Raw genomic sequence first — 27141 nt, 5'->3', positions numbered from 1 at the left:
ATTGTTTGAGCATAGGGCAAATAGAATGTTGGACTTTGTTTCCATAAGATCGTATCGATATGATGTCATGAGAGATCTTCCTTATGAGATTAGTGTGAAGGCTGTTTGTATGAAAGACCAAGCCAACACACGGCCTTACCATGCTCTATTTCAATACTTAAGGACATTTAGCAGCTGACACCATGGGAATAAAATCTCCCAGACTTTTTGTTTATACCCCTGCCTACTTTATTTTTTTTCTCTCACTTTTCTCTCTTTTCTGTTTGTCTTTATCCGTCACGTTTCTCTGGTGCTCTTTCATTCGCCCCGTTCTCTTCAATCTCCTAGAAGCTGCTCCCTCACACCTTACATAACGGGGAAATGATTTGATGCTTATGTTCCTGATTAAAGTTTCATTATGGTGTGATCATGTTGATGTCAGAGTAGTCAAGAGGGGGGGGGATCACAAAACAATCCCTGCTCAGGGCCTTGGAGGCTCGGCTGCCTTACTCCCTCTCTCCACCCCACCCCCTTTACTCTCCTCTCTCTCAGGACCTGCTCACCTTTTAAATATCAGAACTTGTATCCGTTTGACAAGCTTCGCATGTGAAAAATGATTAAGGCATTGTTAATGGTACAGCAATTAGATTCCAGTGAACTTTCTGTGCCATGTTGTTCAATAGGCAAGCCTGTCAATCTATCAACCCCTCAACACATCACATGGCATTCCATTCCCCAGGCCCAGACAAATGATCCAACAGCGTTCCAGAAAATGTTGTAAGTGTAGCCTACAACATTGACAGTTCATTGACATACCAATTAACCTGGTATGTGCCTGTTTGTCTGGCCCTCTCCAATTAGTTGACTTGTTGTGTTACATTCCAGCATTGACCTCAAGTATCTCATGTCTTCAAGTGCAGTTCACAGTTCACAGTTCACAGTTCACTCACTGAGAAAAGATCCAGAGGTTCATGTCTTTGTGTTTCATGGCCAGTAGTGTTTCCTATTGATAACAAGACCAACCACGGCACGTGCAAATACTGTTCCTCTAATGTGCAGTGACGTTCTGCTTGTGTCCTCTATAGATATCAACTAACTAAGAGAAAATTGTCGTCACAAGTTAGTCACGCTTTGAAGAGAGAAAAGAATAAATGGTTCAGAGAGCACAAAGCCTATCCTAACCACGGGTAATATGTTTCTCATGGCGAGGCATTCTCAGACAAGACATTGAATGCCATTGGTTAAGCACAGCTATTTATTCTTTCCCTGGAAAAATCCTAAGAACACAAAAGCATTCTAAACAAAAAGTTGCCAGGTCAGATGGCTGATGTCTGTTTTTTCTCCGTCTGTGGCAACTGTATCCTGCCACAACATGGAAGAGGCAGGCAGCATTGACAGAAAGGATATTATTGAACTTGGTGATACTCCACTCAGGGTGAACTTCTCAACTTCAACTCAATACCTTCGAAAAGGCCCAATCAAAACAAGAGGCACAGCTAAGCCAGTCCTTATAGGGTTCATTTTCTGTGTGGTGGGTAACCTCACTGACAGCAATAAAAATACTGCCAAACAGTTGTTTGAACTGGAGTACTGTACATGCACACACACACGAACACTAACGCAAATACACGCAGGCACCCACAGTGAACTCTGTGGGCTCATTGTGACTCTACTAGTGCGTAAGGTAGTCCAGTGTTTCAGAGTGAGGGGGAACAGAACAGAACTGAATCTGGTGGTCTGGATCATTCAGAGCTCTTAGTCATTTCCATCCCAATCACAACATGCACACTGTTCACTTCAGCTCTGGAGTTCTGGGGTTGGGGAACAGTCAAGTACACAACACGCTCTCTAGCTGCGATAGGCTGATACGGTTGGTCTTTCCCTCCTCTCCCGGCCTTTCTCAATAGCTCTCTACCCTGTGACTTCTACTCTGCCACGCTTGTAGTTGTCAAAGAGGAAGGGAACAAAACTCAGGCCTCCTGGATTTAATTGCAAGCTAAGACTTGCGATTCTTCAGTGACGCGACATAACTGCCACTTGGTGTGCCCATGTGAGTTGAGGATCAAAGACTATTTACCATGATGGTTTTATCTGGTGGCTGGCATTGGCTGTTTTTGGTTCTCGTTTGGTGACATAACTGTCATTTTGTGTGTGTGTGAAGGAGAATGGTGACAACGTTGTGCTGTGTGATGATATGATGGCCATGGCAGCTGGTATTACTGGTTCTGTTCTGGCAGGTGTGTTGATGAGGAGGCAGGGAAACCAATACATTTGTGTTCTTTCAGTTTAGGACCAGCTGATGTATCAGGATACAATGGAAGAACTTGTTGGAACCCTCTAAGAATACTTTCAAGGTTGCTCGGGGGAGCACAGGACACGTTAACGAGAAGAAAGGCTGTCATCGTTTAATTTGTGTGTCTGTAGCTTCTTCTTCCTCCACTCCTCCTCCTTCCCTCCTTGGTGTTATGTAACTCACTCCCACAGAGGTGTGTTTGTGTATGCGTGTGTAATGCCGTCATTAGAGTCAGATTCTCATATTGTGAGAAACTTCCTGATGTAATCGGCCATATCGCTGTGCACAACAAACCCCGCTGAAAACAATGGCGAGGCCAGACAGGTCGTGGAAAAGTGTTTCTGTAACAATGTTATCAGCGCTCTTAGCAGTAATAACACTATCGTGAGGAACAGCCCTAGCCCTCGGAATAGGGGGTTTCTCCGTCCCGGTCTCACCTGAGCGTTTAACATACCTAATGTACCTGTCACTCAAGTGTCTAACGCTCTCCTTTATCATCTCATCGGTCTCTCCGACTGCACCTTCTTACGCTATCCGTCAGCTGTGCCAATTTAGGTTTTTTTCTTTAACCTGTCTCAGGATAAACTGACAGATGGTACATTATTTAAGCTTAAGAGGTAGCTACTGCTGTGGGGAAAGAGGGGGGCCTTCAGAGGAATGTTAAGAGGTAACAAGTCCTACAACTCCCAGGACAAATTGTCTCGTCTTTCCTCCTCTGTTATTACATGGCAAACAAACAGGAGAGACTTGATTTCTTCAATCAAAGTTGATTTCTGTTTTTAAGTCAGATATTTTACTTGAAAGATACATCTTCTGAGAATGGGTCAGTCATCCTGATCAAAATGGGTAACATGCTATGGTTAGGCCATGTTCCACAGTCGGGGTCATTAATGATCCTGTAATTCACAGATCATTTTACTCCCGTTACCGAGTAATGGCTGTGGTTTATAGCGGTGCCTTGGATTAAAGCTAGAAGAGGATTTCTCCATCATTTCAATGTGCCTGCAACTCAGACAGTAGAAGCAGATGCACATTGGAATAACTAAACAATAACTGGGGCTAGAAACGATTGGATATGTGTGCCGCCAATTTGTCGCCTCTAAGAACCTTGTGGTTGGCTGAGCACTGGCGTTGTCACATCCAAGGTTCAATGGCCATTGGGAGGAAAAAAATGTGCCAACCTAAAGAAAAGCATATGATCGATCGAATTCTGAGTCAGATTGTGGTAAACGAAAAAAAAACGCTTCCGTAAGCCTGTCAAGAGGATGTTAAAGGGGTGTTAGAATCAGGCTAATGAGTTGAGCAAGGTACACAATGTTCCAATTCCATGCTAGAGTACACTGACATCCCTATAGACCTGTGTACTGTACACACAGGCCACACACAGACAGGCAGTGTACAGTACACACAAGTGTATAAAAATAGACTATGCAAATACTGTTATTCAACGAAATACTGTCAATGGATAAGGATTGGGCTTTGAAATAGGTATCACCCCCCCCACCCCACCACAGCTCTGTGGTGGGGTGGGGGGTGGTGACTGTGCACATGTTTGTACCTAATTGATTAATATCACATCTTGAGCCTGTAAGTCCCTATATCTTACTGTACCTGGATCAGTGGATGTGAAGATTTGAGAAGCAGAGCCAGTACAATAGCTGTAAAAGCATATTTTGACCCAGGAGAAATCTCTTGTAACCATACTAGAAAAAGAACATTCCAAAGGAGATTATTTGTGGTCAGTTAAAGAACACTGTATATTTTAATTAGGTAAAGGAGAATAATAAACTCATCCTTACTTTCTGCTTTGAACCATGACCAACGGGGGGGGGGGGGGGGGGCTGGTGATGTAAACACAGTGGGGATTGTAGGCCTCTTACGCAAGCCAGCTCATACTGCTGCTTATCCATGACACGCCGGGCAATAAAAGTTGTCTAAAAAAAAAAAATACGATAAATAAACTATTATTACTTTGTGCCGATACTGCAGATGGGGGCCTATTGTTGAGGGCCCTAGAAAAAAAATATTATCTGGAGAAGAACACAGTGTTCCCTCTTTCTCCCAATGTCTGAGGACTACTGTTTAAAAGGGCACTTTACAGTAACACATGGATCAGAACCACACCATGTAGACAGAGACCCCATAAACATAGTTAAATTGAGGAGCCCCTCGACATGCCTTCCCTTGTGTTGTCCTTGTTATTCCTTGAGATAAACCAGGTCAGGTTTAATTATGGGATGGGGGGGGGGGGCTTTATTTTCAAGCTGTCTTCCACCGGATAAGAGGGTCAATGTGACTGAGCTAGCTGTGCAGCAGGAGAAATATCTAGTGTGCACTTAAGATGTTTGGAGTAATAATATCATAACACAATCCCCTGCCATAATAAGTCTTAAATCAGGTCAATCCATTATGCAATGAAAAGTGGTTTTCTATAAGAAAGACCCATTATGTGAGAGCGGATGAGTGTTACAGTAAGGGCTCAGCCGTTTCTGGACTCATTTCATTTTGCACGGAGCTTTAATATATCACATTCCAGCCACAAAAGTACACATGTAGAGCAGGTCATTCAAATAATTGATGTGTCACCGAGACATTTTAGCTGATGTTATTAAGACCTTTTTACACATATCGGATTCTGGTAGGACAGCCAAGGAAAAGTTCCCTTACGGTGCAAATTAAGTTTCCTTCCGTTGACAGCTAGTTTTGAAGAACAGAGCACTGTCTACTGAATAACATTTACATTACTAGAATGATTCAAGTGAATAAGCATTTGGCTGCTTGACCAGTGATAACTCCAGTCCAATAGCTCCCTCATGGGGACTCCTGAGAAACTAGATACTAAAACCATACCTGCACTACACTCAGTAACCACCAGAAAGTGCCCTTGGCTTGGCTTTTGTCAACCCTGTATTCATATAGCCAAAGTTTCAGTTTTAGCACAGTTTTACCTTGATGTTTGTGAATGGATTTTGAAAGCATGCATAATGCATTAACCGTTTTCCATAATACCCCCCAAAAAAGTGTTGGAATTAAATGTAAAAAATAAAGTGTGGTGCTAGCATTCAATTAATTATTATCCACTTAAATGGCATCTTACCACACTCAAAACCCAACATTTACTTGATCTGTTAACTGCTCACTTGAAACACATGACCCTCCACCAATCCCAGCCAGAAGAATTGTAATAAGTTGTTTAACCAGCTCTTTCACGTTTAATGACAAACACATACAGATTCTCAATGCAACTACCCTCCTATACAGATTTAGTTGATGTCTCATATTTATGACAATACACTGATCTCCTTTACATATTCCTGTTGTGTGGTCTGCCCTTCCCTCTCCCCTCACACAGGCCTACAGTCACGGTGTGAACAATTCATTAAACAGGTGTGGAACAAAAACAAAACACACAATGACCAATAATCTCAGTCACGGATTATCACAGAAAATCCAGCTACTTTCTACACTATTGAAATACTCCACACTAATATGACACGTGACAGACATGTTACCCATAGTTCACTGGGTAACATGTAGTCGAAAACGGTGCCGTCAGTATAGAACACATCAGGTCAAAAACAGCAGAAAATTATAGGACGTGTGTCAAGATCTACCTCTGATACATGAGATTCAATTCACTGCATCACAGAGAAGAAACTGCTATCATGAGTATAATGGTAGAATTCATTCCCTTTAGACTTTTTTACAGTAGAGGTCGGTCTGATTTTACGTGCTTCAGAGAATGTGTGGGTCAACATTTTTTCTATGTGTTCTGTGTATTAATATGAGCAGCGATGTGAGAGGGAGATGTTGGTAAGGACAAGGGACAACTAAAAAACAAAACACACTTAAATCCCTCCAGTAATCTCCTTTACTGGATCTGAGCCTGGTGCCATTTTCTCTCATTTTCCATGGACATCTACTGTATCAATGACAATCTGTAGATTAACTCAATTTAGACTACCCGAAAGCTAGTCCTTGTTTACAATGATCAGAAGTGCAATTCTCACAGTGAGGTTCAAACACATCATTGGACAGGTTTCACAACAACAACACATTAAATAATTTATCGAACAAACAAAACAATCACGGCACCAGGATGTGAAATAACGACGTCATTAACTTCAGATTTTCAGAAAGAGCTATTTTACCCAAGATCCTGACCAGTGAGCTCAGAGTTAATCACATGGGTTCCTATGGCAACACCCAGGGTGGGTGGAGTCTACCTTACACCAACATCACATTGGCTGTCAAGAGGAACAGAGTGAGGTTATAGGAGCAGTGGTCAGGACAGTGTTCAGTCCTCAAACCTTCCCTCCAGAATGCTTTCAAAGGTGAACGGGAGGAACTTGAAGCCCTGGCCTACGTAGAACTTATTCTGGAATTCCACCCTAGAGAGAACAAGAGAGGCAACAGTTAACATTAGGCATATTACAATAAGAATCAACGCAAAGATCAATGCTACACAGACATATATACAAAAATCTTTTGAAAGTAAACCTGAGGAGTCCCTTTAAACTGGAGTGTCTTTGAGGTGCAATATAGGTAGCCCTTAATGATTGTATCAAGCCAAAGCCAGACAGAGATGACGGCAAGATGAGATGACCCCTGCTCTCCATTCCACAACCTCCCTGTGTAACCCACTTTAACACACCCACGGTAGGGCCTAGGCCTGGTCCTCAGAAGCGAAACACAACCCTCTTCCCATCTCCCCATTTATAAAATCTCCCTGCAAACTAACGGCTGGATAACCTTTCAGTGGAGGAAGCAGACATGCTTGCCATTCCTCCCTACGTCTGGAGGTAAGTTCATCTGGGTAGGCTGAGGCTCTAGAATACACTTACAAAGAAAAGGTCAAACTTAGTGGCATTATGTTTGATGTAGTCAACTAACACTACTTTCCTTCAGAACATTTAAGGCAACAAAGGAAAAGTGATAGGCTTGGTGTTTCTATGAATCTGAGATCGTAATTGCGCCCTAGACTGAAAACTGATTTACAGTGAGCTCCAATAGTATTGGGACAGTGACAAATGTTTAGATTTTTTGGCTCTGCACTCTAGCATTTTGGATTTGAAATGATACACACAAATGTGATACCCTCCACAAAATGCTAACCTCACCCTGTTATTGTAATGGTGAGAGGCTAGCATGTCTTGGGGGTATGATATTTGTGCGTCTAACTTTCTCGATCATCATTATTCACGATTCATTCAGGATTATCCATAATTATGGTAGCATCCACATTAATGTAGTGTTTAGAAACATATTCTATTCTTATTTACAATAAAAGTGATTCCAAAAATGACAAAACAATATTTACCATTCATTTCTATTGGGCACAAAATAATCCAAAACAAACAGCAAATGCATCCAACAAGTTTGTAGAGTCACAAGCTTGATGTAGCCATTGTGTACTAGGAATATGGGTCCAAATACCAAACTTTTGACTACTTTAATACACAAGTGAATTTGTCCCAATACTTTTGGTCCCCTAAAATGGGGGGGGGGGGGGGGGACTATGTTCAAAAAGTGCTGTAATTTCTAAAACGTTTCACCTGATACGGATGAAAATACCATCAAATTAAAGTTGACAGTCATTGTATCCTTTCAAATCCAAAGCGCTGGAGTACAGAGGCAGAATTTGATTGAAGCTAAAAAAGGCAGAATCTAAAATAGACCAAGAAGTGTTTAAGGGATGACTCCTCTCTCAGCTACTGGAGGAATCTCTGGCTGGATCAAATGGTTTTGGAATAGGAGCGAGTACGTATGCATGTTGGCCACAGCTAGATCAACATGTACTACTGCTATACATTTTACAGGCGCCTGACATTACTTTGGCAGTTCAAAATCACATTTACAACTGTGTTAGATAGCGGCCACTAAGCAAAATAAGAAAAAAAGAAGGCCCCATGTCCTGTTTGCCCTTCCCTAAGGGCCTTTCAGTGAGTGGAGCATTAGATTCCAATGTGCTGGGGAAATACAGTGATGAGGGTCTGTGTCAGTGCTGTGCGAGGGTGCCAGTGGATGATCACTTCCAGTCCAACAGGGCTGTTCCGAGACACCAGAAGTTTCTCCATGATATCCTCCACTGCTTTATGGGATGCAGAGAGATTCCAGGTTCCTGGCCAGGAAAGAGCTGGAGGTGAGAGCTGGAAATCCACAGCTCCCCAGTAGCACCGTTCTGCTTAATACCAGTGGGACGGAGAGACACGCCCTGTTTCCATTGAGACACACACGGTTGAGGGCTCAGACGAGGCCCCGAGGAACTAGAGCTAAAACGTCTGTTACCATAGTTTCACCAGCAGGGGGAGCTACAGGGCTGAGCTAAACCTCCATGCCCTCTGACAGAGGAGGAAACTATTGAAGACATGCTCCTTCCTTTAGAGTCTACAGACAATCACGGATTACAAAAACAAAACCAGCCCGGTCGCGGGCGTCTTGCTTCCAAACAAATCAAAACAACTTCTTTGCGCGCTTTGAGGACAATACAGTGGCACCAACGTGTCCCGCTACCAAGGACTGTGGGCTCTCCTCCGTGGCCAACGTGAGTAAAACATTTAAACGTGTTAACCCTCGCAAGGCTGCCGGCCCCGCGGCATCCCTAGCCGCGTCCTCAGAGAATGCGCAGACCAGCTGCCTGGTGTGTTTACGGACATATTCAATCTCTCCCTATCCCAGTCTGCTGTCCCCACATGTTTCAAGATGGACAAGTTTGCAGACGACAACAGTGGTAGCTTTGATTACCAACAACGATGAGACATCCTACAGGGAGGAGGTGAGGTCCCTCAGAGTGTGGTGTCAGGAAAATAACCTCTCACTCAATGTCAGAAAAACAAAAGAAATTATCGTGGACTTCAGGAAACAGCAAAGGGAGCACCAACCTATCCACATCGATGGGACAGCAGAGAAAGTGGAAAGTTAAGTTCCTCGGTGGACTCATCACAGACAAACTGAAATGGTCCACTTATGCAGACAGTGTGGTGAAGAAGGTGCAGCAGTGCCTCTTCAACCTCAGGAGGCAAAAAAAAAAAGTGGTTTGTCACCGAAAACACTCACTAACTATTACAAGTGCACAATCGAGAGCATCCTGTCGGGCTGTATCACAGCCTGGTACGGCAACTGTCCCGCCCACAACCGCAGGGCTCTCCAGAGGGTACTGAGGTCTGCACAGCACCGGGGGCAAACTACCTGCCCTCCAGGACACCTACACCACCCGATGTCACCGGAAGGCCAAAAAGATCATCAAGGACAACAACCACCCGAGCCATTGCCTGTTCACCCTGCTATCATCCAGAAGGCTAGGTCAGTACAGGTGCATCAAAGCTGGGACCGAGAGACTGAAAAACAGCTTCTATCTCAAGGCCATCAGATTGTTAAACAGCCATCATTAGCACAGAGAGGCTGCTGCCTACATACAGACTTGAAATCATTGGCCATTTTAATAACTGGAACACTAGTCACTTTAATAATGCCACTAAGAATGTTTACATATCTCGCATTACATCTCATATGCATGTACTGTATACTATACTACTCTATCTACCGCATCTTAGCCGCTCTGTCACTGATCATCCATATATTTATATATTCTCATCCCATTCCTTTACTAGATTGTGTGCATTAGGTTTTGTTGTGGAGTTGTTAGATATTACCTGTTAGATACTGCTGTACTGTCGGATCTAGAAGCAAAAAGCATTTCGCTACACTCGCAATAACATCTGCTAACCATGTGTATGTGACCAATAAAACGTGATTTGACCCAAGTCAATGAGGACTCCAGACTAGCAGAAGATGGAGCCCTCCACAGCTTACAGTGGCTGTTAAGTGCAGGGAAGGTTCTAGAGACCTTAGTTTGAGACTCCACAGTGTGTGTTTCTCACCAGTGCAGACGCAGTGCGTGCAGGAAGGCAGACAGGCCCTCCATGATGAGCAGGATGCAGACAGTGAGGACGGCGAAGGCCCCGAAGATGATGGACAGGGCAACGAAACCCCCAAAGCTCCTGGAGGACAGGCCAATGTGCATCACCATGGTCCACAGAACCTCTGACAGCTCTGTCGGATCACAGAGGAAGAGCAGGAAATCAACTGTTTTATTGTAACCTTTCAAAGAGAAACCAAAAAAGTGTAGAGAGAGGCAGGGAGAGAGGAGAACATGAGAAAGGTTGATGTACTCACGTGCGTGGGCCAGGCTGAGGGCCCATAGGCGTAGGTAGGAAGCTGTGTTGGAGATGCAGCCCAGACAGTATTCTATGGTGTGGATGGCCTGGTGCACAGCCACGTCCCCAAAGTTAAACTGGAGGAGGGAGAGAGAGAGAGCACACATCCAGTATGAACCCCTAGGTGACAAGGACACAGCAGTACAGAGACCGGGAGACTGGTCCAAATGAGGTCCGGGGCAATCTCTAACGACAGTAAAGTTCATGGCTAAACGGTACCACATTGAGGAAGACATTCACTAGATTAAAAACAGCTCCAGAAACAGCAGCCTGACCCACTAGTCAGACCTCTGTAGCAGAGGTCTCCCAAGAAGCTCCTTCCCTACAACCCATGAAGCAGACAAATGAGGAGATGTGCAGGATATGCCATGCTGGTAATGGTAGTACCACCTCATGATCGGGGCAGACAGTAAGTACTACTAGTCTCAGTGTGCTGCTGCGCATTAGAAGAATCCCTTGAACACCCAGAGACAGCAAAAACTCAGACCCCACACAGTCAACAGCCTCAGGGCACAGAACACACACATGCAGGATAGAGATACACACTATCACACACACGCAGAGGCTCAGAGATAGACTAGCAAGACATGCGCTTTGGGTAAGGGGATGGGGTGGGGGAGGGGCATGAGTGCCTGGCTTACCACTTCCTCCTCGGGGGCCTTGAAAGCAATTGACAACAAGTTAGGTTTGTTAGTGACAGGTGACAGGACAACAGAACACAGTGATGAGAGAAAACAATGACATTAAAACATAGGAAACGGAGATGTATAATATACAGAAGGTGATTAGGTGTTGCAGTCATCACAGGCACTGGATCAAAACTACTGACAAAGTGTCTTAAGGGGCAGCATAAAAACATTATGGCACTGGCATCTAGGGGATGCATAACCATTCCTCCAAAAGCATGCATTTGAGCATGCTTAGTATTGTGACAACATTCTACTGTGACATTTCCAGACATATCTATAGGCCTTTGGTCTTTGGCATATTGTTGCCGAGTTTGTGTCTGTGGTTGCTAGGGGAGACAGTGATGGGGAATGTAGTGAGCAATGGGGTTGGTGACCCACTTCTGACAGTGACAGCAGGTGGGACTGGGCTGTTTGGGTTACACCCTGCTCAGCTATTCAGAGAGGCTGGTTAGGAAAAAGCTAACTATAGCTTTAGCCTAGTTAACGGTAGTAGCCTAGTTAACGGTAGTATAGCTATTTACCATATCTAAGACCAAAGATGGTATTTCCCAATTTAACACAAATTAATGAATTAAATTCTGTCGTTGAGGATTAACACGGTTAGCCTAATTTGGATACTTGACCGGAGTAGTTTATAGGCAAGAATTCTGTAAAGGTGGCCTGTGAAAATGAGTTGCTTCATGTTAAAACAGAAATGCTATATTTACTGTGTTAGTTACATAGCACCCTGCCTGCCTGAACACCTGCTAGCCAGAGGGAGGAGCTGCACAACTCTAAACACATAACACAAAACGCAGTCTGGTCAGTGAACTGGAAACACACTATGCAATGAACAAAAATGGCTTGAAGCGGATTGCATGGTGATACATGCAACCACTCCAATCTATCCAGCCTTTTGTTAATGAGCCAGAGCTCACATTATCATCATGCGATGTGACACGGCTCTAAAACGTCTTGGAAATGAATACAACATACTAGAATTAAAAGATTAGTATGCCCTGTCCACTGAATCACGTCGAGATCTCGTCTCGTCCAAGTCATAGAGTTTATAGTGGCATGGACTGTAGAGACTAACATTGCTAAATAAAGTAACCTCCAATCAAATAAAATTCCTCTCCACTTCAAAATGTCAACAATGAGAGAGGAGAGGAATCTGTGGCGTTTTGAAAGCTGCTCTATAAATCTTCGGTCCTGGAACCATAAAAGAGCAAACTGTCTGTAAACAGCCATAACCGATTCCTGAGAGCTACAGAAACAAACTGACAGCTTGTCTGGTTTGAGGTTCACAGGAGCCTGTTGTATCGTTTCATATGTTTATCAGAAACTCCGGAAAAGGTGAGGGAGAGAACACAGAACAATCCCACAGACGGTTTACCGTCACACTGAATCAACTCTAAAAATGTAAAACTACATTTCTGTAGGTATTACAATAACGCACATGTTGAGTAAAAAAAGAGCTGCTGGATTAGCTTTGTGGTCAGTTTCATTTGCTCCTGCCAGATCCCACTTCTATAATGAATACGTATTCTATGCTGCTGTTAGTGAAGCAGGGAATATGAGAGCTCTGGTAAAGTAAATGGGTTGGATTTCTATTTGGCTGACGACTTCATTATTCAAGGTTATTCCATCTGGGCTAGGTCTGGATCATATTGCCTACAGCCGTGTCCAAAGGGATCCGCTATTAAGTCTTGGGCCAACATTATAATAGACTACTCTGGTCACATACTTCATATATGCTAGGCCAACAGAGTGGAGGCTGGGGGAACCCTGGTTTCTCACCTCATGCTCGTCGTTCTCCGAGTGCTGGGAGAGCTGGTCATGCTGGAGGATCTCAGCCTGGTCCTCCGTGGGGCCGTTTCCCACCCGGATCCCCCCAAAGTTCTGGGTGCCCTGGAGGAACAGACAAGAGGACGACAGGGGTTATTACTGGGGTGACGAACTCTACACTCCAGATCCCAATGGTACTCAACGGAACAAATGTGTGTGGGAGGGCAGATGTTAGTACAGTACCAAGTTCTTCTGCCAGAGGTACTGTCGCCGCATAACCAGGGTTTTCACTATCAACATACAGGGAACACACGCCAGGGCTATCAACACCAGCAGCGTCTGAATAACCATCTGCGGAGGGGAAGGACGAGAGCGTCACACATTATCCCACCATAAAATGGCTCGCACAATAAAAAATAAGAGGACAGATTGACAGATGAAAGGAATGATCACCTGTCCTCTGTAGAGGGGTTGGTTGGTGGGGTCGCTATAGTTGAACAGGAACATGTTGATGAAGGCGATGAGAAGACTGGGAGCATTTCTGGAGGTGTGAGCGTCGTAGGCCAACCACTTATAGAAGACCAGGATGACCAGGTACCCAAACAGACTGGCCATGAACACAATCTCTGGGATGAAGCCCAGGTAGATATTCAGGGGTTTCTTGAAATACCTTCAGAAAAGAACAAGACATGTTTACTAATCGGATAAACCAGTCCTGGTACAGACAGGAAACAAACTGTCATGGTTGCTTAAAGTTAGTCTGGGATAAAAAACATAAATAAATAAAAAATCACCCCACCACTTGCTTTGGTAGACAGCAGAGGGATAAGGCTGGTGAAATATAAACCCTTTCAAAATCATAGACAGTGCCCCTTATACAAGGACTGTAGCTTAAGCGTGACTCACAGATGGTTGAAGAGACTGAGAGACACTCCAAACAGCATGTGGATGACCCCCAGGATCACTGACATCTTCATCTTGAAGGAGTTGAGGAAGGTCAGCTTGTTGGTGGCGATGTTCCAGATCTGAAGAACAGTCAAACACAGTTATAAGACAATGAAATCCAGATGATAGAAATGTAACATTACATTTATCAAAATAACACTTTTTAGCTCACATTCCATCTTTATTCAAAGGGGATTTTAGCTTGTTTTTTTCACAGAGACTGAGTACTCACTGGGTCAATGCCAATGGGGTAAGGTCCATTGAAGACTCCTCTTACCGCGGGGTCCAACTGTAAAACCTTGTTTTCATCAAGTGTTTGAAACCTGAGGAGAACATCAAACATGGCACGAATCATCACTTCACAGAGGGCACTGCCAACAAGGTACAGGAGGTAAACTAATCCAATCCACAGACAGTATGAGACAGACAGAGGTGGATACTTACGACCAGGTGAGGTTGTTAGCGCGGGGGTCGAACATGGGCCTGACGCTCCAGCCAGACCCAAACAGGTTGAGGGACTTGGAGAAACAGTCGTTGTAGATAATGCCGGTGTAGATCGAGAAGACGCCCATCAGTAGGATGATGTAGCGCCCAGCAAACACCATGCTGAACATCTACACAGATAGGAAGTGACACTGTTTGAATCTAACACCATGTTGAACATCTAGTCGCAGACAGGAAGTGACACGTTACACTGTTAGAATCAAACTACGGCCGCGTTCCGTTGCCAAACGCTGTAGAGCGTTGCAGACAGAAAAAAACATGAATAGAGCCGAAGTGATTCCTTATTCTACATGTCAGAGGCATGTTTGTTCTACATAGAATATTCTTATGTGAACGTTCCAAAATATTGCGTCCTGCTGAACGCGCACCATGGCAAACATCCACACAGACCAGAAGTGATACTTTACACTGTTAGAATCTGGTCTCAGTTACATTTTGTTTTAGCCATAGAGGATTTGGTTATTTATTCACACTCAAAAAGCACCAACTTGAATGTTAAACTGGCCATCATGATGCCACTACAGTGTTAGAACCATAGAATCTGTCTAAAGCAGAGAGGCAACCAAGCCCTGTTTAGTCCCCAGTAATGCAGCTAGAGGCTGGATAAGGGGCGAGGGATGGAGCTGATGGGCTGATGGCAGGGGTAGTGATGTCCCTACCTCGTTGTCGTTCTTCTGGGCGACCAGGCGGCTCTCTCTCAGGACCAGGTAGAGGGCAGCGCAGGTCATGAGCACCCCGTGGCCCAGGTCCCCAAACATGACAGCGAATAGGAAGGGGAAGGTGATGATGGTGTATGGGGCTGGGGACAGGGAGGACTCATGAGCGTACACATTGAGGAATGGGAGAGTGAACCAACCCAAGCTCACACTGACACACACCAGTGATACACAACACAGCATGATCGACAGTGATGGGGTGATAATGGGGGAAATAGACTTGGCACCGGGGGTGAACATTTATCACCTGCTTTGGCTCAGTGATCTAGCCAGCTGGATACATAGACATTATGTGAGTTATGAGATCCCTACAAAATAAAAGTCTGCTGCCTAGTGAGGTACATGAAACAACAATGCCTAGTATTTGAACAATTGGTAGTTGAATGATGGAGAGAGCGACGAGGTTGATGGTGTCAGATGTGGTTACCTGGGTTCATCTCGCGGTAGTTGCCGATACCGTAGGCGTCTACGATGTTCTGGAAGCCCGAGGTGAACTTGTTGGTCTTGTTGAAGGTGGGCGGGGTCTGCTTGGTCTGCATCCTGTTGAGGATGGAGGGGACGGTGGAACCACTCTTCTCCTGAAGACCAAGACAAAAAGACGGCCAGAGAAACGCGCTCAGAGGATGGTCAGGAGGACACAACAATACCACTCCGTTAACTTCTACAGGGAGTTGAGGTATTCAGCCCTACAAGGCATTGAGAACAGCAGGAGTTGCCCTGCAAGCTCAATCTCCCATGAATGTGTCTAACAAAGGGATGTTGTGTTGTTCCAGCCAGAGTCTGACTGTCAGCTGCCCTGGGATCTCCTCAGCACTCAGGAATGAGAGGAATCCTCCTGCTTTCCCCATTAGTCTGTAGACTGGGCACTGGGACCTTCCATACCTCCATCACTCACAAAGATCTGCAACAACGTCTTCAATAAATCAGATGAATATGACAGATTCATTTCCACAGCTGGTTTAGAGATTAATCTATCACACTACATCTGATCTCCCACGCCTGCTGTGTGTGAAGGACAACAGCTTGTCCAAGTGATGGTTTGATGGCTGAGATAGAAGCAGAATCGTTGTGTGTATTGAGGGCAGTATGTCCCCGTGTTTCTCAACCAGACATGTGGGGTAAAAATAGCCTGGTGGGATAAATGCAGCATGGAGACTGAATGCTGTGCGTGACAGGGTTAAGCCCTTACTGGCATGAACAGGACTACAGAACAGGACAGGACTACAGAAGAGGACAGGATTACAGAACAGAATGACGTCCTGATACCGCTGGAATCTAGCCTCATGTGTAAAATCCTCACATACCCAGCACTCACGCAGTGCCTCTCCACGCCCTGTTAGCACTGTCTCTCAGTCTGGATCTGTTATGACTTAACAGCCTAACACAGGCTAGGCATAATGACCTCAAAGCTGGGTTAACTGGTGACTATGAAGCGAGCTTCATAGTCTTAATAGTCTTACGCTGGTTCTTAATGTCTTAATGCTACAGTGTCTTCCATCAAAGAACTTGACCTAAACAGTATGATAGAAATGTCCCATTAAATAGATATGGAATGAACCCATTCCCACTATTTTCAACCAGAGCCCTATGGACTCCAAAAAGGTAATAGGGTGCTATTTGGGAAGCAACTTAAAACTTCCTGTACCTCCCCCATGCCTCTAGTCAAGACGGGTGTCCACTCGACTCACCGTGCCTCTCCGCAGGGCGAACTGGATTGAGTCCATGTCTGACACGGGGCACCACACCTCAGCGATCAGACACTTCTGGGTGACATCGATGTTGCACAGGTTCAGGGTGTGGTAGATGGCCTTCATCTTCCTCACCTTGATGAACCACACCCTGACGGTCTTGGCTGCAGCCTGCAGGACCCGCTGTCTGTGGTCCTCCGTCTGGTTCAGCACCTGCAGCGGGGAGGGGGGGGGATCAGGGTTTGAGATATGGAGACAGGATGCTACTGTAGTTGAAACCTTGCGTGGCTGGGTACAGAACATATCCAGCTGTGTAACTAGCTCAGGTACTCTGTCCTAGACAGTCTACCGGCTGTTCATGTGTCTGACAAAGTGTGCAGGCAGTTCTCATTTAACACATTCGCACTCAGCATTTAAACAAAAAAAAGGTATGCGCATTACTAAACCGACCTCAAATGGAAAACTAACAGATGCAGGCCACTCCCGGAGAGTGTGGCATCAGGACAATCCTCTAGTCGTTTCCACTCAACGCTAGAATTGTGTGGGGCGTGGCATTGGTCTGCATAGTGTGCCTTCCCTCCATGTCCAGAACAGCAAGTGCTGTTACAATGAATCATGTTCCCCTTCTTATTTGTGGAGGTGGTTCACATTAATAGAAGGCTTTGCTGGGCAGTGTGCACTATGTGATCAAGTTTGATTAGGGGTTATATCAGACCCAGCATAGCTGGGTTTCCCAGAAGAGCCAGCAGAGGTGTTCTCAGGTATACAGCACTGACTCATATCAAGTTAATGTCTTATGATCAGCGGATTGCTAACATGCCGCTACCCTACACCCACTCTCGCCCACGTTGTCGAGACCCTCTCACGCCCACAAACACACACGGTTCACTCCCAAACTAGCGGGCCGGGCATTTCCCCTCCACCCTCGCCCTTCTCTCTTGACGACGACTATCCCGCCCCCGTAGCGACGGGCATAACAGTGACCCCTCAAACAGCGAGGCAAGCATTCCCAGGCACTTACTGGCAATGAGAGGTTGTTAACATTTCTGGCAGACAGGGGGCCTGCCAAACGTAATTCAGAGTCTCTCGCTCTCTCCTAAGCTCTCCGTCCACACTGGGGGCTGTAACTGTTCCTGAACCGCAGAGATTCTCAACACACACCACTGAAACACACACACACCACTGGGTGTCTGTCTATCAGAGAGAAGTGGTATGTGAGTGACTATTTTTTAAACTTCAAGCTAAGCCATTCCTGAGAATGCGAGTAGTAAATGTGGTCACTATGTGAGTGTGGGTGAGAGTTTGGGTGGAGTGGGTGGCTAATTGGCTGAACTCAGTGTAAACCACCCTGATGATCAGCTAGCCAAACAAGGAAAGGGAGCCTTCTGTCCATCCAAGTGCAAACCATCTGCACCACCAGACTACGTAGGGCTTTGGAGCAGAACACAACAACAGAAGTGGGTATTCCCAGAGGGAGTATTGGGTTTCTCTTCGTATAGGGATGGTGTTGCACCATACGCTGCTGCTGTTCCATGGAAGGCTAAACTGAAGTTCTGTCTGTGCGGCCTGGACTTCTAAAGACCACAGCTCACATGTTGCTCAACCAGAAAAAAAACTGAAAACACTGAGACAGGCATTGTTCCTGGGTCACCAGACACAGTTGGCATAAGGAGACAGAGGTGGTGTGTGTGTGTGTGTTGGGATTGGCCTTCACTCCCAGTCCCGTGCCTGTTTTTGCCCAGTTTTAGAGCAGTGAGTCACTGTGCCAGGTTTAGAGGTGCTCTTCCAAAGCCAGGCCAGTGTGTGTGTAGGCAGGAGAGTATATCCACTGGCAGAGGCAGATCCAGTTCAGCCACCTCATGGGCCTGGCACCCGTGAGTGACAACCGTTTCTGACCTCTCCCTGTAGCTTTTTCGCACCCAGCCCATTGATGCTGACGCCCACTACCACCAAAGAGATTGAGTGAGTTAGAAACTGAAGCCAGAACGTTTGAGATATGAACACTGCAAACAGACAGAAGTTAACTCAATTTGAAGGCCTCCCTAATGTGATCAACAAACATTTCCTCTGTGGTGTTGTGTGATAGATAAAATATCTATTACGGCAACACTGGTGGGGGAACTAATCTAGTATCAGTCTTTCCCTCCACTTCATCATAATTTGGCTGAGGGCTTGACGGCTCAGTACAGAGGAAACGGCAGAAAGAGGACCTGAAACTTCCGCGGACATTGCATCAGCAAGACGCAGAGCAGGAAACCTGAGGACGCAAAAGTCTAACGTTAGCAGAAAGTTAAATAAGAGTCCATCCAAAAAGCACATCAAAAGATGACTAATGTCACGTTGAACAATAGAAAGAAAGTTTCGTTCCTCAAACGATTGCCTAAAACCGCCTTTGAATTAGCCACATACCTCATGTGGTCACCTACCACTCCCCTCCACCACAGCCTCTGGCAGCGGAGTATACAGTTACAGGGAAAACAGATCACTGATCAGAAGCTATGATAGAGCCCAGATCAAGTTCACAATGAAAACAGATGAAATATTGAAAGACTAATTCGCTTGAAAAATGTAAGGATCTGTTAGATTTAATTTATGTAACAAGACATGATGTAAATATGTTAGTTTTGGCTGGCTGGCTGACTGTGGGTGGACTCCCTGTCTGTGTTACAATAGGCCAGGCAGGTCGTACCATCTGCAGGTCATCGATACGGGTGGCCACCCCTGCAGCCATCTCCTTCCTCTCCTGGGGGGTCTCTGGACAGGGGTACAGTGATGCTCGGAACCTGAGAGGTGAAGGAGAGAGGGGTTGATCAACCCAGAGTGCCTGGAGCGGAACAGAAAACCAACTACAACATTCCTCTGTCTAGATTAGTTAGGGTTTCTTGAATTTCTCAACCAATCATAGCCCCGTACCCTTCACATATCTTCTTAACCCGAGTCTTCAGCTGATCTCCTTGGAAGAATATGATGAAGACAGACTTATAGACCTGGTCACCCTGTAGGGGAAGCATATAAACATGAGTTAAGTGAAGAGAAGACAAAACCTTTCCTGATAGTGATACTTCTGCACTATCATAAAGTGTATGGCTGAGGTCGCATGAATAAGGACATCAATGCCACTCATATGACAATCACACAATGCCACCAAGCGGTCATGGTACAACAGTATCCCACTGAATAGGTCACAAAAAATCCTGCACAGTTTTTGTTCCCCTAAATCCTCCAGATTATTATACTAGTATCAGTGAATAGTTACTGACCGTGGCAGGGTCCTCCAGCGAGTCTTCAATGTCTGCCTGCCTCAGGAACACGTTACCACGGCAAACCCTCCACAGCATCCTCTCAAACGTGGGAATGCGCTCCCTGCTGATCACCCCGGCAACAAACCTACAGGAAGACGATAAGGCATGGATCAGCATTTACAGTAGAATAGCTACCAAATGTATATCCCTCATCTCAAAACAAGGTGTTTGATATTTGCAATGAGTTAGGTCCCTAAATGGCAGCTCAAGTTGGAGCTGGTCCAAGATCAGTCCGTAATGGTATTACTGAATGAAACCCGGGCACATAAGGACAGAGGTCATTGATTTTGTTTGTTCACACTGGTGATGGGAGCACTGCTGATGAAAGCATCCTCTCTGGATAGTGGTGGACATCGGAATGGTAGCTGAGGGCATGGATCACAGCTCACATGTTGCTCAACAGCTGCAAAAGCCATGGAGGAGCATCAAACAGACATCAGATGGGAAGCCCTAGGGCCTTGGGGCACTGCATCCGTACCAAGCAATCCATTACCAAATGAGCACTAAGCTTTGCCACATCCACAGTATTGATCTATTTTAGTTACCGTTTTCTGAGTGTGATTTTTTCCCCCCATTTTCTGTTGAAATTGTCCCCGATTTGCTTACTCTTTATGACATTTAAATCAAATCTCTTTTCTTTGTATGCAAATAGATTACAACCTTTGAAGTCCCCCCTCTTCTATAATGTGTGTCCATGTATCAATTTTGTGTTGCTGGTGTTTGCATGCTCTGTGAACTGCTTATCATCAGTCTGTGATTTGCCTATCTGCTCACTCTCTCCACTACTGAAGACAGAACCCTGATAAACAGAGCTACATCTTACTGCCAAGCAACAGGCTAGAGTGGTAGCACCTGTAGTAGTAGTAATACTGGCCTCTTACCAACCATTAAAAGTCATTAGGAAACAATTGTCCACCGATACTGACAGAGCATGTGGGCTGTCAGCTTAGGGACTGAGTACGCAGAGAGACACAGAGCACCGCCGCACACACTCCGTCAAGTGACCTTAGTGGCCCGACTAATCTGACAGCCTGAGCTAGTGTGGGCCAAACCATTTAGGTGTTACACTGACTCCACCTCCAGGAAGAACCGATGGTTTAATGCAATGACAGTCTTTTCATTGACCTTTAAGTCTCGAGGATATGGCTAATCCTTCCTTAATAGAGTGGACCAAGGACTCAGACTCACCCCAGTCTGAGAGGAGCACGGGTCCCTGCTTCAGTGGGATCCATCAGGGTAGACGACTCCTCCAGCAGGTTGGGGTCCTCCATCTGCAGCGGGGTGGAGAGAATGACAACCATTACATGTAGATCAAGAGATTTTCAGCCAATTAGACGTATGACAGCACATTCAGAAATGCATCCCTGTTTTCAGGAACAACTGGTTTGCTTTGTTGGGGAACTATTTACACCCTGGGAAGGTTTGACAGATCAGTGGCTTGAGCTCTGGGCAGGAGCATGGTATTGAACACAGGCCAGGCTCTTCATAAAACATAGTAAACAGCGAGCTGGGGTTTATATGAACAGTAAATGATTGGCAAAAATGGCTACACATTCAGCTGAATGATTTACCCCCGTGCAACCTCATAAGCGCTCGTAAAATAGGTGATAACATTCTAAGTTCAAGTAGCTTTGCTTACAAACTCAGTGGAGTGGATTTGATGCAGGTCAAAGGTACAGACAGTAGGTAGTCTCGTCTCTGTCATATGCGAATGACTATCTGTGTATGGCGTATTACTCTGCTATGTAACCTAGGTGCATCATTAAACTTGAATAACTGGTCTGGGGTTGGGGATGTAATTACCTAGCCGTTATAAATACACAAGCCTTATGCTACCATATACTGTACACAGGATGCAGACATCTGACCCATACTAAGTTAACATGATCCTATGATCCATTATGAAGTCCTCAAGGGGCCTAGTCAATAAGGCAGGCACAGAAACACTGAGTAAGTAGTGAATCGGTTTGTGTACAGTGGAGTTGACCTCGTCGAAGAATTGCTGGGTGCGGCGCAGGATGTGCTTGAGCTCCGTCAACTCCAGGAAGTTCTTCTTCAGGGCCTCCTGGTTGGTGTTGATCTCCTTCAGCTCATTCTCCAGCTTCTCAAAAGTGGCCTATAGAGACAGACAGAGGGTGATGGGGGAGTTAGTGAGCTGGGGACATGGTGAGTTGAACACTTTGTAACCAGAGTGGATTCTTAGAGAGAAGTTACCTCCAGGTCAATCATGTCCCTAGGGAGGGGGACCTCTGGGTTCTCTCCCGTGTCCACCATTGGAATGTTGGCTTTCTTGATCTCCTTCTCCACAAACCCTGTGAGAGAGCGAGATGACTGGGTATGAGTAGGGATAACTAATAGCAGTGATGGTGTTGTAAATATGGGGGAGAATAATCAGTGAAGCAATGGGTTAAACACTTGAGCTCACTCACGAAGCTTGCGGTCCATCTCCTCACATCGACGCACTTCGTTGACAAACTTGCGCTGAAACACGTTCACGTCTGGGTTCAACTGAAATGCAAACATGCAAACTATTCAAAACCTTTTGCCATCGCAGAGATAAAAATGCCTTCAATCTATTTGCCATTATCTGTCATATACAATTAGAGACAAACATTGTGTTGTAACACTAAGATGCATTCAAAGAAATTGTAGCTTAGGCTACTTCTATAAAAATGCAATAACTTATCCAGGAAACCTCAGAGCGAAAACAGCATTGCTAATATCTTCTGAAAACAGTGCGGACACCAGTTAGCTATCATTTGGTCTTATGAATGAGGAGAGGTAATACAACCACATAAAGGGTATAATAACAGCATACTGGGTACAACAGCTAGTCCCTTTCAGTGTTTCCCCTAGGATCTTTTTCAGAACGTGTGGCAAAGTTGGTGTGGGGGATGGGGAGAATGTCCTTATGCTGGGGCAGTCTGGGGGAATGCACACCAGTGAGTTTTTTGGGGGAGAACGACTGAGAAATTCACTTCTGGTGACTTTTTCAAAAAAGGACATTCTACGGCAAAATGCATTAACGTTAAATTATGTTGACACCATCTGAAATATAATTTCCCTTTAAAAGCACTATAGCCTAACTGATGCAGCATAGCAGCTTCAAATACATTGGCTGAAACATGGCATTGCCCATCTGTATTTACCTCATTGAAAAACACCAAAGACTCAATGAGTCAAATGCTACAAATATACACAGAGTGTACAAAACATTAGGGTCACCTGCTCTTTCCATAACAGACTGACCAGGTGAATGCTATGATCCCTTATTGATGCCACCTGTTAAACCCACTTCAATCAGTGTAGAGATGAAGTGGAGGAGACAGGCTAAAGTAGGGACAATTGACTATGGACTGTGTATGTGGGCAATTCAGAGGTTGAATTGGCAAGACAAAATATTTAAGTGCCTTTGAACGGGGTATGGTAGTAAGCGCCATGTATCAAGAATGGTCCACCACCCAAAGGACACTCAGCCAACTTCACACAACTGTGGGACGCATTGTATTCTACACTGTCCAGCATCCCTGTGGAACACCTGACACCTTGTAGAGTCCCTGCCCCAACAAATTGAGGCTGTTCAGAGGGCAAAATGGGGCGCAACTCAATATTAGGAAGGTGTTCCTAATGTTTTGTACACTCAGTGTACATTGTAACTTCAGGGGTTTTTTCTGGAACAAAATGGGGCTTAGGTGGTGAGTGTGTACGTGGTCAATAGCGCAATCTCCAACAGAACATTTGAGGCCCTCTTGGCTAAAAAAGTGTTCCTGCAATTCTACACATTCTGCAGTGTTCTTATGCTGAGTGATTTAAAAATATATAAAAGAATCAAATGGGGGCCCCATGGCTTTTTTTTTTTTTTTCTTGGAAATTCTCCAACTGTCATTTTTATTTTGGTGATTTTTTGTTCTCAAATATGATCTTATAAAAATAAATGTTTAGGTCCATTGTATTTCCTACATACTTCTTCAGGTTTCAGTCATTTATGTTTAAAATGAAAACATTATGCCATCCCAAAAATGTATAATAATTAAGTGGGGCGGCAACGATTTAGCAGCGGCGGATATGGGAAACACTGCCTTAGTTATCCCCAACGCCATATGATCCCTGGAGGGATGTCACGTGTGAGCTTTCCCATGCTCAGCCTAAAGGGTCAGCTATGTGCACATGATGAAAATGTTGCAGACGCCAAGGTATGTGCTTTCACAACCATCTGACTGATTCGATGTTACTACAACAGACTACCATATTCATCTACCTTATTCCGGAGTTTGTCCTTTGTTAACAGCCATACATTACACTGTTCTAGACCTATATAGCCTGAAGATGGATTGACAGACAGAATAGCACTTAAAATAGGAAAGGAGAGACAAGCACAGAGTCTAGCTCTAGAGAGAGCAGCACAATGAGGAATGGAAGAAAAGCCTGGACGACTCACATCACGGAATTGCACCATTCCGATCTCTCCCAATTCGCTGACGCAGCAGTAGGCAGACTCTGATTGGAGGTAGAGCTGGGCCAGGGTCATCTCCTCACTTCTGAAGAGTTCCCCCATGATGGCGTAGTGTGGTGCACCTGCTCAGCACAGCGATCAATGGGATTCTCCTGGATATCTAGCTAGGGACAAAGAGATTGAAAACATCACCTGCACAGTAAACAGGAGAAGCGGAGTTCCACCAGAAGGGATGAGCCTCCAATGTCGTCAAAAAGACAGCCAACTGAGAATACATAGGCCTACATTGCCAACGGAGATCCCTTGTGTTGTTTTCTTTCACACTACAATAGCCTTAACTTCTTTATTTGAAGTGTAATTTCAGAGAAAAGGATACTGGCATAGACCTGCACCCTCTTCTAATGTGTGTGTTGTAAGGATGACCCGAATTGTACAGCAGTAATGAACATTCTGTAGTAGTGGTGTGATAGTTTATACTTAAGCCAGAAGCAGGCGTGAGACTGAAAGAATCTTGACATCTAGCCCCCATAATCGTTGAAGGAATTCAGTTTGGCTCATTAGTCATTATTTTGTCATGAAACTGGGGAGACACGCTTCAAGAACAATAATACATGTAAAAGTAAAAGTACCATCATATGTGCCAGTAAAATCCTCATTTAGTTTCATCTCACAATAGGATCATCTTGTACAATCAATTACAGAATTTCTAGCCAAGCCTTTGAGTTTCTCAGTCTAGGGTGCAAACTGACTCAGGACAGACAACAGGTTCACACTATATTCATTAGAAGTAAGTTAAACACACATATTCATATGTTCTTGAAGTGCAAATGCCTCGAGTGGCATAATAGGTTTAGCTAGCTAGCTATGGATTAAACCGCATCATGTGATCTGATTTAGCAATCAAGCAGGATTAAATCTTCAATATTAACGCCAACTACAACGGTTGAACAAGTGGGGATACATTTAGCAAACTATATCGTTAAAGTCCATGCAAGAGGATCTCTTTAGTAGGGTCACTGCTTGTTCAGAATATCTGCGTGACCATTTTTTGTCTGCATCCTTGACAGCTCGAGTCAGGCAGTGAGTCTTATCAGCTGTCAAAACACACAAACACTAATGTTAGTTACTCGTTAACTAGTTACATTATAAGAACAAAGCAGTTCGTTATAAATTTAATTTCGGTAGCCAGCGGTACAATTAATTGTCAGCGTATATCGATTCAAAGCCGATATGAACTGACAATTAATTGCACAGCTGGCCAACTGGCTAATTTAGCTAACTAGCTAACAAACATTACTAGCAAGCTAGCTAGTTAGCCAGGGCGCAGGAGAAGCACTTGTTGGACCTCAAACTTTCTGGTAACGTACGCTGGCTAACGTTGCTCAGCAAAAACAATATTATATTACAGTACAAAATTACTAGTTAACGTTTTTCCTCGACTGACACTCAGGTTATTTGACAGAAATCTAGATAATCTTAAATCATAGCAAATTAAACCTAGCTACGGTAACCGGATAACTTTAGCGAGTTACACAGTGAGGTGGATGTTACCGAATCATCCGTAACGTTTGCTTTACTAGCTACAGGGGAAAAAAACATATTTTGGAAACAATGCTGGTATTGAATAGCGAATACTGTCACCAAACCATAAATGTCTTACTATTGTTGTAGCTAGCTACTGGTCTTCCGCTCCTGGCTCCCAGTTTTCAACGCTATTCCACACACAGCCCTCAACGAAATATCAGCTGATCAGCCTTCACGATCAGAGGCTTGGCTACTGACGTCACCTATGCACGATATTGATGATCATGATGATGCACACCTCAACTCATATGAAGATAACATCTAGTTGTTGGCATTCACATAAAAAAAAAATTTATTTAGCAGACGCTCTTATCCAAAGCGACTTACAGGAGCAATTAGGGTTAAATGCCTTGCTCAAGGGCACAATGACAGATTTTTCACCTAGTTGGCTCGAGGATTCAAACTAGCGACCTTCGGGTACTGGCCCAACTCTGTTAACCGCTATGCTACCTGACAATTACAATTGCCCAAGCCACAGATCTGGGTGCAGATTCGTCAACTCCAAATTGGAAGGATAAAACATAATGACTTCAGAAAGTATCCATACCCCTTGACTTATTTTCTCACAATTTTTCTCCCCCATCTACACACACAACCCATAATGACAAATGTTTTTAGATATTTTTGCTAATTTATTGAAAATGGAATACATAAATATCTAATTTACATAAGTATGAACACCCCTGAGTCAATGCACCTTTGGCAGCAATTACAGAATTTTTCTTTAAAAAAAATTGTCAAGCTCTGTCAAATTTGTTGTTGATCATTGCTTGACAATAATTTTCAGGTCTTGCCATAGATTTTCAAGAAGATTTAAGTCAAAATTGTAACTCGACCACTAACATTCACTGACTCTTGGCAAGCAACTCCTGTGTATATTTGTGTTTTAGGTTATTGTCCTGCTGAATGGTGAATTCATCTCCCAGTGTCTGGTAGAAAGCAGACTGAAACAGGTTTTCCTCTACGATTTTGCTTGTGCTTAATTCCATTTCTTTTTTATCCTGA

General features: G+C 44.6%; 1 protein-coding gene across 5 annotated transcripts; it reads right to left on the bottom strand.

The window, feature by feature from the left end:
- Positions 1-5464: 5464 nt before the first annotated feature.
- Positions 5465-26365, bottom strand: LOC139564744 (V-type proton ATPase 116 kDa subunit a 1-like). Of its 5 annotated transcripts, none has more exons than XM_071384512.1 (22): positions 26213-26351; positions 24538-24716; positions 22529-22607; positions 22314-22411; positions 22075-22215; positions 21288-21370; positions 20058-20184; positions 19711-19793; positions 19487-19580; positions 16798-17010; positions 15537-15687; positions 15053-15192; positions 14334-14503; positions 14122-14212; positions 13851-13969; positions 13398-13614; positions 13188-13295; positions 12957-13067; positions 11130-11147; positions 10448-10565; positions 10153-10324; positions 5465-6663 (listed from the first exon to the last, which is right to left on the bottom strand). In XM_071384512.1, the coding sequence occupies exons 2-22, from the start codon at positions 24652-24654 to the stop codon at positions 6570-6572; spliced, it is 2544 nt and encodes an 847-aa protein (XP_071240613.1). In that variant the 5' UTR covers positions 24655-24716; positions 26213-26351; the 3' UTR covers positions 5465-6569. The 5 variants fall into 5 exon arrangements, with proteins under 5 accessions (XP_071240613.1, XP_071240615.1, XP_071240614.1 ...); XM_071384514.1 differs by having other exon boundaries at positions 22087-22215; XM_071384513.1 differs by having other exon boundaries at positions 24538-24712; positions 26213-26340.
- Positions 26366-27141: the final 776 nt, after the last annotated feature.

The sequence above is a fragment of the Salvelinus alpinus genome, chromosome 36 (assembly GCF_045679555.1).
Source record: "Salvelinus alpinus chromosome 36, SLU_Salpinus.1, whole genome shotgun sequence".
NCBI classification, from domain to species: Eukaryota; Metazoa; Chordata; class Actinopteri; order Salmoniformes; family Salmonidae; genus Salvelinus; species Salvelinus alpinus.
Note: the sequence above shows the minus strand (reverse complement) of the source record. Positions and strands in the feature narration are given on the sequence as shown.

Excerpts from the sequence above, each read along its gene's own strand:
- LOC139564744 (XM_071384512.1), bottom strand. The coding sequence starts at position 24,654 with ATGGGGGAACTCTTCAGAAGTGAGGAGATGACCCTGGCCCAGCTCTAC. Across the intron at positions 13,970-14,121 it reads ACCCCATTGGCATTGACCCA|ATCTGGAACATCGCCACCAA; the intron begins GTGAGTACTCAG and ends ACTGTTCTTCAG. Across the intron at positions 10,325-10,447 it reads CCTCAGCCTGGCCCACGCAC|AGCTGTCAGAGGTTCTGTGG; the intron begins GTGAGTACATCA and ends GTGATCCGACAG.